The following is a 17,835-nucleotide window of genomic DNA, read 5'->3' as shown; positions in this document are numbered from 1 at the left end:
ACACGTACTGAAACACTGAGTTTCCCACCTGTTCATTGGTAGTCCTGCCTCTGGCTACAAGCACTATGTGGAAACCAGTGAGTCCAGCAACAGGGATGAAGAACAGGCCTGCAACACACATTACAGCCAGCCTGCGAGCACAGGGGGGTTAAGGAATATCTTTAAAGAGCAGATTAAACAGGCAGAAGGCGTCCACGGAGAATACGGATAGATTCCATGGCAATATGTCCATTTGATTTGGATATTTCTTTTGTATAAAGGGACAGCCTGGTGGTGTTAAGACATAGAATTCATCATGGAAATCGGAGTTCTTCCAATGCTGACAGCCTGACAGTGACACCTCATCAGGATAAAACAATGTGCTTCCAAAATCTGATAAGCTGGTTAGTTTCATTACTTCTCAGACTGCTGCACGAACCATTGTTGAAGTCGACACTATAACCGGACAGTGCTGTCAATATCAATGTGGATAGGACAAAAATACATGTGAAAGATCCTTAAAGGATACGTGACGATGGCGTGCAGGCGGTCGATGTTCTGCCGATGGTAGAGGATAAAGAGCAGGCCGAAGCCAAACACAGCCATGATGTGAGCTGTCAGAGACAGGAGGAAGAGGAAGAAGTAACGGTAGTTTCTCCTGCCGATGCAGTTGTTCACCCAAGGACAGTGGTGGTCGAAGTCCTGTATCATGAGGGTTAAAAGACACTGTGGTAAGAAATAAGCAGGATTTGTCTGGTATGGTATTTTAACAGAGAAACTGCAGTTTCAGGTCACGATGCCAGGAGAATCAGTCAGCTCTGTGGAGTGGGCGGAGTCTAAGGTCTGCTCCAATTCACATTTACATTACACACCATGTGATAACAAAGACAACTGATAGGGATTTTTTTGATGTTTGACTTTAGCTCCTATGTTGTAAACATTCAAGCGAGTTACAGTCTGCAGGGAAGCCTGCACAGGTTTATCTCAAGTAGAACTCAAATGAAGGGGTCTATATTCACTTTATCTCAGCCCTCATGATAGAATCTTTATTAAAAGCTATATTTAAAAAAAAATAAAAATAAATAATAATAATACACCCACGGGCGTTTTGAGGGGTACAGAATGAAAGTATTGCTTTTCCATAAAAAAAAAAATTTAGTCTGAATAAATATTTAAAAAACTTATGACGGGTTTGACAATGACTTTCTGTCACGTTCTGTTTACTTTGTAGCAGCCAATAGCGTTGGTCGTTGTTGGTTGCCAGGGTTGTCTGTTGTTGGGTGCAGCTACTGTAGGCTGAGTCAAAATACGGTAGGCCAAGCATTCACTCCATGGTCTGAGATAAAGGAGTTCAACTGCATTAAAACGCACGCCCAAATGGCTACGGTTCTCCTTAATCACTAACATCACTTTCATCTTTACGTAGCTGTAACTGCTAATGCTAACAGCTAACGCTAACTGTCAGTCAAACTCCTTTAATCCTTGTTTCTATGGTGTGATTTGCTGGAGGGGGTGGGTTCAAACAGGCTCAAACAGACTCTGGTCTTCTGTAGCCTACTGGGCCGGGTCTGACCAACCTGGCAACCCGACTGCTGGACTTATTTTTTGTTGTTGCGACTACGATCTTAACACACTAGATGACGCTGTTCTGCTCATTCTACATATCCAACCTTTAATTATGGGCACGGCCTGCAGTTATTTTGCATTGTTAGCCATTTTCTTCTTTTTTTGGAACTAGATGATGTGTGAACACAAACTGTAGGCATTAAAGGCAAGCCGTGTTTCAAAACACATTCTGTTGATTCAGTTTTGTCAAACAACTGTAACTGGATTGGCTTTACAAATGTTTATGCAGGTGTGCATTGTGCGCCTGTATTAGGCAATTTGAAACATCAATTATTCAGAAGTGTGTACACTTGATAAAAAAGGTGTATGTGTGAGTGTGAGCACACCTCGACACAGTTGTCACAGACGGAGCAGTGGGAGCACCGTGGAGGCCTGTAGAAGCGACAGGTTGAACACCACTTCATCCTGACCTGGATCCCTCTGATCTCCACAGTCTTGTAGAGGGGAGCACGGAAATCGTCCTCCTTGTCCTCGTCCTCCTCAGCTGCAAGGAAAAACACATGATCACAGACAGCTCTCAAATTTTACTTAAAGAAATTCCGGCGTATTAACAGAGAAATCCGGGAGAGTTGCTAACAGCCGGACGTGGCTAACACTGATTAGCTCGGGGCAGTACGGTGAAGGCATTAAAACCTCTTTTTTAACCACTAATACTGCTCAAAATAACACCAAACCTAAAACAAAGCACCAATGGGCTCCTTACTTTGGGATTGACTTTGGTAATCCACTTGAATGAACTTTACTATGAGAGGAGCTGGTACAGGGGCCAGTAGGTAAGTTTTTAAAACACTCTTTAAATAAATGTGGGTTCACCAACTACGTTGTTGCTGCTTTGTTTAATGTGTAGGTCATTACGGAAAAAAATTGTCTCGATGGCATATTTGATGTGTGGAAGTGTTGAAAAAGACCATGGGATGATTTTACGCCCGAATTTCACAGTAAAGAACATTTGAGCCCTGACATCAGAACACAGACACACACTGACGTATTCAAATGTAACAAGTGGCTGGCACATGTTTTGTTCCATTTCTCATTAAAACCTTGGCACTAGACTTAACACTTGACCTGAAATGTCAAACAAACAGCAGTCATTCAGTTAGCCTCTTATTTCCAGCGGGTAATATGACTCCATTTCAAATCAAACCGACTCAAATAGTGAATTGTTAACTTCTGCCTCAACTCCTCCCCTTACTGATCCAGAATCAGCCTGGACACAAGCAGAGGTGTTTCCATCTTTTTCAGGCTATTCAAATTGAAGAGTTTTGAGGATAGGAAATACTGTACATGTATAAACACTGAAAATTAAGCCAAACTTGACATTTTGCAACAATATCAACATACTGCACAGTATTTGATGGCCAGCATCACAAGCATACATCATATCCAACCATCCATGCACTCACCTCTGGGGAAGATGCCAGGGTCCATGAATGTGGCCATACAGAAGTTAGCCAAAACAAACAGGAAGATGACTCCATTGTAGATGGGCACAGCGACTGAGAAACGCTCTGACAGCCACGGGCACCTGAAACATGACCAGAGAGGACAGTCTGACACTCTAAACATGGCAGAACTTTCTGTCACACTATACGGTTCAAATGGAATCAAAGTAAGGCCGTAGTCCTCGCAAGACAAGCTGCAGGGCCACTTGTTGGTCCTTTTACACACTGATAATTATCTTCATATGAGCTGAGGAATAGACTTGTTTGGTAAATCTTTAGACTGATATTTATAGAGTGGCAGAGAGTAGAGTTGTTGTATTTCCAGTACATGGGACCTCAAAATGAATTTCTGATGCATGCATTCCTTTGGCTTATAAAAATGATCCGGCCCCGTTTGAATTGTGCCACGAATTTCCCACATGTTGTTTGTGATTTTTAAAGATAATGTTTCATGCAAAAAAGAAATACGATTTATTGTGAAGAAGTTTGATAATGGTAGGTTTTTGTGTAAGGCTGCTTTGTGAACTACAACGCTTTGCTGCTCTCGACGCCAATGATAAACGTCACCACCCGTGCTTGGTACTCTGGTACAGACATGGAGATATCTCTGCTCCACTTACACTGTGAGAAAGGGCGATGGTGTGACGTCACATACGTGACGTGACATGTAGTCTTTCTCACTGTGTTTTCTCTACAGCCTTAAACTGAACAATTGCACAATAAACAGTTATTTTTTAGCAGTATTAGTGGTTCAAAAAGCTGTTTTAATGCCTTCACCGTACTGCCCCGAGCTAAGCAGTGTTAGCGACTCTCCTGAATTTCCCCGTTAATAGTTGTACGTACTTGATCTACGTAAGTTCCAGAAAAGACCATTGGATGATTTAGTGCCGGAATTAGACTTTAACACCATACATCAAATATATTTACCTCATAATAATATCAAAAGTTACTTCACTGTAAGTAGTCCGCAGGCTCTAATATGTGGCCTCAATAGTCCAGGGTTCTAGAAATCACCTGTTCGTGTGATGGACGAATGCACAGTGCATGTAGGGGGGGTGGCCTGCAGTAACTTTCCCATGGAAACTTTACAACTTTGCATCCTCAAAAAAAATTAAATAATATTTAAATAAATAACTACTAACCATTAGTAAATGATTATTAGACCGGTAAGTTACTGTTAGTGAATGCTTATTACTGCGTTTAAGCACACAGGTGTGTTTCCCAATACAACTGACTGAAGGTTTGAACTAAATAAGAGTTTTTGATTGACATGGAAAATATATGCAACCTAAAATAAACCAACCCATGCCAATTTTTTTTTTTCAAAATGGAAACAACAAGACAACATATGAAAAATTATTTACAACTATACTACAGCTTTCTGAGCTCTCCGAGGAGGCTCCTTTAATATTTTGGTGTTATTCCCTTATTTTCATTGATTGTTGCCAGCCTTTTTGTGTAGAGTTGTATTTATCAATGAGTGATAAATGAGTGAGACAATAAGAGGAAGTGTGAGAGTGACCGCAGGGATGCAAACACCAAAAGACTCAGGGAGAAAGAAACAGTGAGGGACAGGATCACAGGCTTTTGTCAGAGTGACAGATGTTGACCTATTTTCTCCTCACTAATCTGAAGAACACACAGACGCACACACTCGCACACGCGCACACTTTATTATTTTTTTTTTTCAGACAAAACCCACTCCAGAGAGTCGTGTCAGCATTAGAGCTCAACAGTAGCCGCCCACTCTTTGAACAGCTCTGCTTCTACAAGTGATTTTGCCATTTGTCCACTCCATTGACATTACAGAAAATCCTTAGATAGAAGAGTTTTAAGAGGAATCTTGACCCAAAAATATCTGATTCGGCTCAAATGCAAATGTGGAAATCCGGAGAAAAGCCGCAGGTACATTCAACATTTCCATGGTAAGCGCGACCGCCACCAATCAGAGATGTCAGTGTTAAGCTGAGGATTGTGGATAGTGTAGTACTTCTCCATGACATCATGAATAAAACATGGTTTTCTTAAAGCAAGGCTGATATTGTACGGACTTGTAATCAGAGCTTGTGGTAATTCTACCTTTGAGGGGTTTAGGGGCATAAGAACACCCTTTAGCTGAGGTATAATCACAACATACTGCATGAGCTATTGCTTAAATATACAATGGACATGGTCAACTTATTGGAGTCGTGTTTGTGTCCACCTGATCAACGCTCTAATTTCTCCCATCTCCTGAGAAAAAAAAAAAATCTGGTTCTTGCAGATGAATGTCACAGGTTTTTCAGAGCTTTTTCCCTTAAAGTAACAGCTGCGGGGCGGCCGGTGGTGAGTGGTTAGAGCAGTCGCCCCATGTAAAGAGGCTGAAGGTCCTCGAGGACGTTGCTACGACGAGAATTGGCTGGCTCGTGTTTGTGTTGTTCAGTGAGACACAAGCGCTGCTCTCGCGCTGCTCTCGCGCTGCTCCCGCGCTGCTCCCGCGCTGCTCCCGCGCTGCTCCCGCTCGAGGTGAGACGGGGATACTCAACTGCCACCATACCGTGTTACTCTCTGCTGTCACTGTGCTTGGTGCTCGACCAGAGACGATGTTGCGCTGGCTGAAGCCAAAAGAGGGGCAGTCTGAGTGCACATAGCCCCGGCACATAGCCCAGCCGCCAAGTATGACCCACAGAGTCTGGGGTAACATTAAGCCAGTAACGTAAAAATACAGAATCACAACCGCCGTTCTCGGCAACGATAACGATGCACGCGAGTCTCAGGGCAGAAAGATTTTTGTGGCTAACGATGCCAGTTTAAGCTAGGAAGCTGCGGGAATTGTGATTTTGAATAACTATGTCAGATACCGATTGATACTTTAACCTCCCACACATTCGGACATGTTAACGCACCCTCTGATATTATTATAAGCTATTCTATCACTTTCATCTTATTTTTACTAACTGATAAGCAGATTAGCATCGTCTGCTGCTCTACTGTTTAAACAAGGTAATAAACTAAACTGAACTTATTACTAAACTTATTATTAAACTTATCCACCATCAACACAACAGGTAGACTGTCAAAGTTTACGTTAGCAAGGGATATTACCAATTGCTTTTAATGGCAGTCTGTTAGCTTCAGAGATAGCCAGCTCTAAATCTATTTTTAGTATCATTATTTTGGTTTATAAAACACCCGATACTTTTATGGTAAATGGTAAATGGACTTGTACTTCAATAGCGCCTTTCTAGTCTTCTGACTACTCAAGGCGCTTTCACACTACTTGTCACATTCACACAGACATTCACACTGATGGCAGTGGACATCTTCATACCATCTAATCTAATGTAACCGTTCACACCACATTAGCACACCCATGCCTGTATGGATCGAACTGATCTCTCAAATGGAGGACGACCCACTCTTTCACTGAGCCACAGTCGCCCCTTAAAATTGCTGGTACAATGTCCTCATGACGAATGAGTGGAGTAGTGGCATAAGGTCACTTTGAACACAGTTTTGTGAGTTATTGTGTTGGTTTTCATCATGAAAATGAAAATGGGTTCAAAATATTTTTTGGGACGATTTCGGGACAGTGCAGGGGGTTAAAACAAAATTTTCACCACTAAGACACTCACAAGAGCTGAGGGAACTGCGGGACACCAACACCTTTCACATTATAAAGTCATTTGACTCATTGTTGAAAGAAGAATGTCAATTAATGCTGTTTTAAGGACTACTCTATGTTTAAAGAGCAAGGCCCTGCTCTGTATTATCGCATACTGTTTGTTCTGAAATATCTTATGAAACAGTCATTTCAGACAATAATAATTTCAGTCTATAATTTCTTATAGACTGGCCTGTATGCCTGTGTGACGGTGTACTGTTGCCACTTACGTGAAGCAGAAGAAGAGCGTGGTGGAGCCGACGAGGAAGAAAGTGGCTGCTGACACCGGGACGTAGCGGGAGGGTCTCAGGGGTCTGCTGGGCGGGACCACGGTGTGGGGGAGGGGGGACGAGGACGTACCCCGCCCTCCACTCTTACTACTGCCACCTGGCATCACTTCCTTGGTGTAGTGGTGTGTGTCTGATCAGCAGCTGCTGTGCCCAGGAATGTACCGTTCTGAGTTAAATGTTTCTTTAGGTGTGGTGTGTTGAGTAGATTGGTAGTTTGGTGGTAGAATTGATGGATTGGGAAAAGAAAAAAAAATGTGATGTCAAAATGTAAAAGGACAGATACCAAAGAAATGGAGGGATGATTGAGGAGGGCTTTCTTTTTCACGTGGAAAAGAAGAAAACACTCTGCTTCACCGCACTGAGATGGTAGGAGTGATCGCTTGTTTTCTTAGGGTCTTAGGTCGATCCTGATCTACTGAGTGACTGTGAGAGATTAAATGAAGCTTTCAAGTGGCTCTGCTGTAAAAGCCTTGTTTTCCTGTCAGCCAGAAAACAGGTGGGAAGGGGGGGTGAACAAATAAGCCACAGATTGTAAAGAGGAGGTGTCCAGACTGCTATCTCTTACAGAGCTGCAGGTAACTACACAGCGCTAGTTTGACTGTGTTCTGCCCAACATGTCAATCAATTACAAATACAGGCCGATAAAAACTGATCATTCTTAAAAGTCTGTTTCCAGAAGAGTCAAATCAGTCTAAAAAGAGGACATCTGCTTGTATAGCAAGGTGAATAAACATTTGGTGAAAAACATGATAACAGTGCAATTAGAAAACATGGCTGTTATTGAGATATAAAAACGATTTGGGCGCCTTCCATTTAAACACAATAATTTAGTTATGAAGTGATGTGGTCTAGTGAAAATCCAATCATATCCTGACAGAAAGAAAACCTCGGCTAACCTGATGAATTTCGCGCCTGATGCAAACTCGTCCAGTTGATTGGTCTAGAGATAGGAGAAGTGAGGTACAAGAGTTGGGAGAGGTAGGCCTGTTTTGGTGGGAGATGGACTGGAAAGAAAAAAATGCCCTAAAATGGGAAATGCACCAAATGTTCGCAGAATGTAGGGAGAGTCCTATTCACTTACATTGAAAGTTTTTAGCACCCAGAAATCAGCAGTCTGGGCAGCTGTAGCAATGTGAGAAAAAGTCCTGTAAATAAAAATTGACGACCCCTTGCTCTCTGTTAAAGAAGGAGACAATATGCTTTCAGTCCAGGACTCGTATTAGAAACAGCAGTCTGTAAACGGGCCAGTGGAGTAGCCTGGTTTTCCTGTGTCGGGGCATCCCTAAACCCCGCTGGTGGCTGATTCAAACCACCTCACCTGCCAGCTGCACCAGGGATGTGATCGGAAGACAAAAAGCAGGAAGTGCTGGTGTGGTTCCTTCCAAAACATCTGGGGGAGAATCCATTAGTATCCATGTAAATTAAATTCTGGAGAAAGGTTACTGCTGGTTTGAAACGCGGGGGGTTTTGTGTGGATGGATAATGGTATGATATCCTACATCAGCCAGCAATAGCAAAGTAGACAGTTCAGTTCCTCCACTGGTCTCCCTGTTCCACTGTGTTAGTGGACGGCAGTGCCTGTTAGTTATGCAACCGTCAGCCTTCCAGCTACAGGGCGCTTTCTGATTTGCTCTCTTCTCCAGGGACTTCCAGGGTCTTCTCTCGACTGCCTTCCCCAGAGCATTGAGGCTTGGATAACAACCTCCCACAACAATCCCTTGGAGGATACAGCCTCTCTCCGGAGCACACTTCCTAAAAATGACTTCAACAAAAATGTGACAAACTGTGAATTCCTAGGAAGATTTGTATATTGAGGTTTTTCAGTTTTCAAGTATTGTTGTCCAGCCTCAAAAAAACAGGATCCAGGGCTGATCAGAGGCCTGCTCGATTGTTCATTTGGATGGCTTTGTGTGTGAGGATATGGTAGAAGTGAATATCAACTTCTACAGGTCATCCTAGGTCATTATCTCGTCTGATGGTTGGTCAGGAAGCTCCACCTACAGTAGCAAATGAGAGGAACAAGGGTTGGGTAAAGACAAATAATCTATTGTGTAAACATGTATTTTACACAGAATTAAAAGGCACATTGCAATATTTTGTCCGTGCTTCTATGCTAACACAAATTCAACGACATCGCCCAAATGCGCCAACCACAGAGCTGTATTTTGTATTTTAATTTCATAGAAAAAGAGGTGCTTTTCAGTATTATATTGACCTGTTGCCCTTTGGGAAAGTGTTGAAGCGTTTCTTATTTTTACAATGAAAATAGTAAACCAAAGTTGCCATTGAGCATGATGTTACCTCAGTTACCAGCAGGAGGGTGGTGTCTGTCTTTTGACAATCGCACTACTGTCAACTGGCATGGGTCTTTACAACGGACAGTTGGGGTAATAATTTAACCATCAATGTTTTGAAATGTAAACATCACAGTTAAGATGGGCACTGCCTATGATCCAGAATACATGGCCAAGCAAGACTATCTCTACGTCCATCTTATGAGTCACACCTCAGGATGGGGAAATCAACTTGGGTGTTCTATGAAGCGCGCTGAACATCCCCAGGGTTTCTTTGAAAAACCTGGATCGACAAATACGAAACTCTCAATAAGAGTTAAACGTTACCACAAAGCTCACTTTAGTGTTAATTTGTCAAGCCAAGGTTTCCACTTAAGTTTCAGTGTGTGCTCTCATAAAAAGGGCGTGCATGCAGATATAAGGCACGCTGTATTTTTGCTCAGAGTTTCAGCATCATCAACTGCATGCATGCAAATATGTACCCGTCGCAAGGAATCCCAGTGAAACAGACACACTGTGCAATACTAAGTGCACAACTTCTTTGTGTAACATTGCCCACATAAGGTCCAACAAGGACGATCAAATAGTGAAGACCCTCTGATGAGAACCCGTACCTCTCATAAAAGGAAGTCTAGGATGCTGCTCTGAGCTTTAAGGAGCCGATCTAACCTGAAACTCTAGGTCTTAGTTAGTCTGAGCTGAAAACCTCCTCCCAACCAGGTTTGGTTGAAAGCATAAGTTACCATGGTGATACAGCGACACTAAAAGAGAGCGACTTTCGTGTCACAGCTGACCCAGGCTTTGAGCGTAACATATCTTTCTGACCCACTAATCGAGCTTCTTCATACATCCCACTGGTCCGTCAAGGTTTTCAAATGTAAACATCAGAGCAAACGCAGGGGAAAAGGTGGAGAAAAGGAACACCATCTACGATCCTGACCATATGGACAAGCAAGACCATCTCTACGTCTACGTCCACCTCCATCTCTACATCAGAGGGGGCACCGAGGCAAGCCTGGAGGGGTTAAACACCGGCTGTGGTTCATGGATCTTCTCTTCTCTCTCTCTCTCTCTCTCTCTCTCTCTCTCATTAAACATGCTCATACTTTTGATGAACGCTGAACTGAACTTAAATCAGTTTGCAACTAATGGACAGGACTTTGAGTGTTGTTAACTCCTGTGACAGTTAACAGCCCTTGTGCAATGAGTTTTGTGGAACCTGAGGATTTACGTGTCGCGTCAAAGACCCCGTTAATGTGATTCCCCTACCTGAATCGGAACCACACCATATGGGACACATCATTTTAACAGCAAGGAAACACAATGGCTACGTTCACACTGCAGGTCTTAATGCACAATTCCGATTTATTGCTTAAATCCGATTTTTTTGTCTGTTCACATTACGTCTTTAAATGTGGCCTGTCTACGGATTGCTGTGTGAACAGGTCACACTACTGAAGGGAGCCGCATGCGCAGTGAACATTGATGACATCACGTCACAACAGTGTTTATGGAAGCAAACATGGCCACGGCAACCGGACTTTATGGCTAAATGCTAAAAACAGCGCGTGGCGGCAGCCGGCCAATTTGTGAGCGGGTGGTATCACGAAGGAGGAAGAGGAGAAAGAAAATTCACATTTTAATGATGGGTCTAGGCGAAACGATAGTAGTATACAATACTACCATCAGTGTCACCTCAAATACTAATGAGGTCTAAAACTTCACTCTCCCTCCACTGGCCGCCTGCTTCACTGCTGTTTGTTTGAATTCTGTTCCTGGCTCCTGCTTGTGGCCCACTTTTTTTTTCCCAATCAACATTATTAGTCATTTATTTCCAAAACATTGCAGAACGGGTCAGAGTGACGTTGAAATGCGACCTGGCTGTTCAGATTGCTGTCCCATTAAAAAAAAATACGTATCGGGTTCAGGTCACTTGGAACTGCAACGCGAACGGAGCCAATGACACCGGGGCACAGACTTTGACACAACACCTGTTGTCAACAAAAACAAGGCCACATCAGACATTTTTTAAACAGAAGAAGTGACATAAACTAGTTCATTTCTTGGGACTGTGAACTATGAACGGCACCTCAACTTTGAGCTAGCTCTTTTTAAGTGTCTCCACGCACAGCACTGCAAGTTCATTTCTGTAAAATATCCTGCTCATGAAACTTGACAGTAAAAGTAACTGAAGGGATCCACATTAAGATTGTTAATGTTTGTTGTTGTTCTTGTTAGATACGAATAAATTGTTCGTAGTGTGCAATATCAGCTCATTCTGACAGGATTCCCACAAACTACACTAATTTCCTCCGTAGTTAACCAAAGCACAGCGTGTGAAAGTAGTATTGAGTGGACACATTAAGCTTTCACTACAAGAGATGCAGGAAAATCGTTTCATAGGACACTGAGGTTTTTTCAGCACAAACAATTTTGCTCTTTTGCTTCATCACAGAGCACTCACAGCTCAGCAGCTTAACCAGAGAATGCTGTTTACAGAGACGAAGACAGACAGAGAGACACAGGCCCTGGATACAGCTGTCCACTTTATGGACTCACGACTTCAACCCTTCAATCAATAAGCAAATGACTGCAGCTGTTTAGGCCAGGCATGACGGATGGACCTGTCTTCCTACACTTTATCAATTACTGCTGCTCCATTCAGCGGCATTAATTGCCCCCTCTACTTATTACCATGCCCAGTGTCCACTTGGGTGCATGAGACAAACTCTGACAACCAAGTATCCAGTAAGGTTGCAATTACTGATGGTTTTCAACATCTGTTTTTCATAAATAATTTACTTAACTCAGAGACAATTATGTCAAGGAATTCACCATTTATTGTGTTTAATCCCCACTAGGGATATTACCACTACTATAAGTGGTTTCCGCATATAAACCCCAGACAATGTCCAGGCCCAGAGTTTCTCTTTGACACATGACAGATTTCTCTCTAGGATGGAGGAGGATTTGGGATGTCTCCTGATTTGGAGAGAAAATCTCCAGTGTTTGGATTCTCCACAGCGTCTCCCCGTCTCTTCTTCTCTGCTGTTGGTGTATTTCTGTGGCAGTTACAGCGCCACATCCAGGCCTGGCATGTGTACTACAGCGTTTGGAGTCGGTTTCACTGGTTTCCTGTGGACGCAGCTATTCCCTGAGCAGAGGGGACTTTTTAAGAACGACAGAGAGAAAAACGGTTGTTTTCGATTGTGTGGACGTAACCCCAGTGGTTCTCTTCACCGTCGCGGGCCTGTTTTGATCCGCTGTTAGCCGATGCATGATATAAACATAAGACGCCCTATTCAACTCTGTGGGTTCACCAGAGAATAAGTGGCTGAATTCACACATGGGGTCACTCGGAGATTACCGGGTCTTTTTTTCTAGGGAGCTGGGAGGGTAAACTCTGTTTAATGCCCGGTTTGACTGAATCAGATATTTGCGCTCACACATACAGCCCCGCACTGCAGTGTTTCAGTGGTCACACTGTAGAAATCAGCGGCTAGCGAACTACCTTTACTCAGAACTACACAGCTAATTTCTGCCGGCATATGGGGTCTTTCAGCCCAACATTTCAGCATTAACATTAGCACCCGATATTGGTAGAGAGAGCAACAAGTTAGTGGACTGTTGAGTTGCTCTTGCGGCTCGCTGATGTGCACCCGCTCTAGTGTGAGGAGAGAAGAAACTCAACCAAATGACAGCAAAGAACAGTAAAGACTCACGCTGAGCGGAAAGGGAAACACTGTGCTGCAATATCTGAATCCCAAAAAAAAAAAATACCTAAGCAACGAATAAATATCCTAATAGGCGAATGTTCTGGTCACGGCTTTGTAATAACGCAACACACACCACCTGCCTATCAGCTTACACATCAAATCAGGTAATTTACTCTACAACAGGATCGAAAGCATACGTCTTCCAGCGTTACAACAGTCCATTTACTGAGCTCCAGTTATGCTAATTGTATCCTATCCATCAGGTTAGCCAAAAACATTTTACGTCTGCCACTCTGTCCCTCAGTGCTGATGAAATTTGAGGACAGGAATACAAAGGTGTCTGTCTAGAAGGGACTTTCTGGACCCAGCATAATTAATATGGGGTAGTGAGGGGAATTTACCAGTACTAGGGCTGTGAGGAGACACTCAGCTGATGAGCCAATACACAATTTGGGCTTCATGAGAACAAGACATAATGAGATTTTCACCCCGTTTTTAACTTTCAGTATTTTCTTTACAGGAAAAAATACAGCGGTTGATTTTAGCAGAGAGTTGTGGTCGTGCTGCAGGTGTCTTAGGATAGTGCTCATGTTAGCTGCGGTGTACAGCACGCACACCAGTTAAGTATATCCCTGCAGTCCCCGCAAGGCGGGTAAGCCCGCCATCAGAAAAGGGCCCCTGCCCGTCAAAATACAGTCTCTTCTCCACACAGAGAGCGGGTTTGGAAGCGTTGTGACGACCGCAACTCACTCATCTCGCAGAGTAAATACATTTCCCTTTTCTTAAATATATCCACCGACACGTTTTTTTCTGCTGCATATGTGTTTTGAACATATGGGCCGTCTTTACATTGACTGATGAGCTCAGTCTGTGTGTGTCTGTGTCACAGACTTCCCCTCCCTTACTTCCCATGGAGCCAACATGAAACTATTTTGCTTTAGTAAATGTCTGTCAGTCAGCTGGTGAAGGCAGGTTATCCAGCCGCTGTCACTTGGCTCGAGAGCTGCTGACGCGTTCCCCCAACTTGTCAAATGCGGAAGCTTCAGCTTTGATGCAGATGTAACATGATGTTAAAGAAGCTGTGAGGGGGACCAAAGTGTTTGTTGTACGGTGGTGATGGAACCATCTTCTTACACTGCTTGAATATCTGCGTCTTGTCTGCAGGCCTCTCAAGTGCCACGCAATGAGTGTGACAGTCACTCATTTCAGTCTTTAGTCACGCACTCCCGCCACACATTGTATTTGTCACGCGGAAAAACAATTAATAATATGCCGGAGACCCTGATGTCTCTGCTATGGAAACAGCAGGAATCAAACGCTTCTCCCCTGAAATTCAGCCGAGCTGCCACTTACGTGCCAATCGAAAAAGACAGGAGCTACAAAATAGCCAATCAGAAAATAGTACTACTGTACTTGGGTAAGATTTAACGCAACAACCAATGAAAAAAAGGATAGTTATCATGGAATTGTTCACATGATTCTGCTACAGCCGTCTTAGAGCTCCAAGCATCAACAAAAGAGAACTTGTTTGACACATCATGACACCTTGACTGCTGTTAGAGAATGTTGGCCAGAAAATTAGCATCAGTTTAACTTCAGACTGAAACACCCCCATTCTCGCAAACAGTAAAAGCGGTTGGGAGATCGTCTGTGCACATTTCCAGGTCAAAGCTAGACGTGCTGCTGCTTTGCACTGATATGCAACACTTACTTACAATTTCTAATAGTATGTTCACTCTTAAAAGCACTGTATCTCCCATTGAGAAATCCAAAAAGGGGAAACCCTTAACCATATGACATGACTGTTCTGCAACTGTATGATCATTTTTTCAATGTCTAGTATTTAATGAATACATTATATTCACTGTTCATTTATTGCATCAATAACTATAATTAAGTACTTCCGGCAAACATCTTTTCTACATTGGGTATGGTTCACTACTTTTAATGCTGGCCTATTTTATCTGCATTTTCATCTCTATTTATTTACACAATAAGTTCAGAGGGGCGGGGTTGACAGTGACTGCAGAACAACCAAGGAGTGTGAAGCAGATATGAATATCCCCATTTAGTTTGCTATTTCAATTTCATGACTGCTACCGATAAACTTGAGATCCTTCTACAATTCAATTAAATTCAATTCAATTTTATTTATAGTGTCGAATCATAACAAAAGTTATCTCAGGACACTTTACAGAGTAGGTAAAGACCACACTCAGACTTATTTATGATTTACAGAGACCCAACAATTCCTCTGTAGAGTACGGTGGCAACGAAAACCTTCCCTATAACAGGCAGGAACGTCAGACAGACCCAGCTCTGTGGAGGACGGACATCTGTCTTGACCGGTTGGGGAGGAAGAAAAGGAGAGAGAAAGAGAGAAAATACACACAGATGGACAGAGAGAGACAGACAGACACACTTCCAGAGATGCAAGCAAAGCCTAACAGTAACTATAATATTTATAGTAATGTGAATATAAAGCATATGTTAAGACTACAGACCAGGATAGTCTGTTCTGTGGTTCATAATGTAGCCTACTGGTGATCTTTTCAAATCAATAACCAGATCTTTCTCAGCACAACAGGTCTGAAAACGGTGAGCGGGTTTAATAGTCCGTTTAAAGGTCCTGGCTTCATTTCCTGAGTCTTTAGGTTCTCTTGCAGTAACTTCAGCATGTCTTTGGGTAAAAATCTTTCTGTTATCATGACCTTACATTAGTAACCTTTTAAAATCTTCAATCTTCTTCATAACAGGGATTTTAAATAAAATCTACTTTTCGCCATGCTATCTAGCAGGGATACAAAATACCCATGGGATCCAAATATCAGGGACTACAGAGTATTAGATGGTGTACCGTATTAAGTGCTCAATTCACTTTCATTTTTATTGCAGAGAAATTCTGAACAAACACCGTTTCATTTGCATTTCCTCAAGCTCCATCAAGATATAAGATAGTTATTTCATCATTCAACCATGAGCCCTTTCCATGTGATCCGATCCAAAGTGTGCATCCTTACTCCCAGGGATGCAAATCCATTGTCAGGAGTGTGTGTACTGCAAAAAAAAAAGTACTGCACATCGAATCATTTACTGTTCTTACCCTTCTTGTTTATTTGTCCTAAACAGCCAACACAATATCACTGCTTACTTTACTGTTAAATTAGTAAATCACCTTCTTAATGGTCTTGTAATATCTGCTCACCCCCAGTTCTTCTCACCATCTCCCTCTCTCCCAGTGTATGGGACTCATTTATGCATGATTCATTGATATGGATGAATATGAAAATATGAAGCCCTTTCTGCACCCACCCTTGCTCCATCAGGCAGCATCTCTCCCCTTCAATGCTGTGAATGCTAGAAAATCCCTAGACACACAATGGCACCTTCTCTCACATTTAACCAGGGGCCTACAGCATTGCCAGCACACACACACACACACACACACATGAATGCTGGGTGTGTATGGCCCTCTGCAGAAGAGCCGCGCTGTAACGACAGCACTGGTACATGCACCAAACCGGCAAAACCAAGCCCACCTCACCACGAGGCAATTGTGGATTGCCATTTTAGTGCGATCGTGCAGCGTCGGTGTGAATGAAACAGCGTACTACCCTCTCAAATGCCGGCAGAGGGTGCGTTATACATAGAGCTGAGGCAGGTGACACGCAACCCTTAATTGATTCAGTCAACGGGTCAGTGGACACGATTCGGACCCGGCAAAGACACGGAACGTCACCAAAAACTGCATTTTTAAAAATCGCACAATTCAATGTGGAGGTGGTGGTTGTGAAGCAAGTGCATATGTGTCAACACATCATTTAAATCCTTCCAAATAAGTGGGCTACACCGTGCACCTCCCCGTGCAAATATAATCGTGCAGTGGCTCCTGGTTTGATTACCGATAGACAGTCCAGCCGTTCCTACACCGACATGTGTGAAAGATAATTTGGCGTTCGTTCTGTGCAAAAACACCCAGCCTACACTGCACGGTGGCTAATGTTAAAGCCGGGGCGGGGACGTACACTGAGGACGATAATAACGTTACACACCTGGGGTGAGGAGCAAAACGGTACCTTATATAAACGGAAGTTTCTATTACAACGCTGACGGTAACGTTAGCGAGTCCGTAAGGATGACAGGGGGTGAAGAAAAACGAAGACAGCGTTCACGTTAATGAGTCACAAGGAATTAGCTAACGGGACACAGGGGCAGCGTTTTATATTAGCTTCACCGACGCAATTACGAACCCTGGGTTAGGCAATAAGGAACATTACCGTCAGTGTTACTGCTGAGACTCCGTAATACTGTATGTAACATTAACGTTAGCTAGCCCAAAGCTAACGTTAATTACGTCTCTTTGGTTAGCCCTGGCTAGCAGCAGGCTAACAATTACCTCACCTGTGAGGGCTTTGACAGTTGTTCTGGGTCCAAACGCGGTGAAAGGGATGTGCCTGGCTCGGTCTTGTTCTTTCCTCTCCGGGTTAAGTTATAATCAGCAGAGACACCGGCTCCATAACGGTACATCCACTATTGTCCATTAGACCCATTCAGCGGCGCAGCGGGCTGTAATGTGACGGGTCCCGCTGTGGTGGTTAGCTGTCCCAGCGCCAAGCTAACACAGACACGGCTGACGTTATTTACTACACACCGCTAACGTTAGCTCCACTAACTGTTAGCGAGGGCTGGACGCTGCTTGGGCTCTGAACTTCTCTGAAGCAGCTAACATCTGCCTGCGGGCCGCTCCACCACCACGGGAGTTAAAGAGAAGAAGCCCGAGGTAATAGTGTCCCAGGACAAGTGTGTGCTCTTCTCATATATCCATAATATTGGTGGCCAAGAGAT

At 43.3% G+C, this 17,835-nt stretch overlaps 1 protein-coding gene across 1 annotated transcript in view; it reads right to left on the bottom strand.

The window, feature by feature from the left end:
- The window catches only part of zdhhc5a (zDHHC palmitoyltransferase 5a), a 32,290-nt gene extending 14,455 nt beyond the window's left edge, over nucleotides 1–17,835 (bottom strand). Inside the window, exons 1-6 of the mRNA XM_083930824.1 lie at nucleotides 17,392–17,835; nucleotides 6,921–8,977; nucleotides 3,009–3,130; nucleotides 1,932–2,089; nucleotides 509–681; nucleotides 29–131 (exon numbers count right to left, since the gene is read on the bottom strand). Of these exons, the coding sequence (XP_083786950.1) occupies nucleotides 29–131; nucleotides 509–681; nucleotides 1,932–2,089; nucleotides 3,009–3,130; nucleotides 6,921–7,084 (720 nt within the window). The 5' untranslated portion in view covers nucleotides 7,085–8,977; nucleotides 17,392–17,835. The remainder of the gene's footprint in view (nucleotides 1–28; nucleotides 132–508; nucleotides 682–1,931; nucleotides 2,090–3,008; nucleotides 3,131–6,920; nucleotides 8,978–17,391) is intronic.

Source organism: Echiichthys vipera (genome assembly GCF_963691815.1).
Source record: "Echiichthys vipera genome assembly, chromosome: 2".
Lineage (NCBI taxonomy): Eukaryota > Metazoa > Chordata > Actinopteri > Perciformes > Trachinidae > Echiichthys > Echiichthys vipera.
This window is presented reverse-complemented; position numbering and strand designations above follow the sequence as displayed.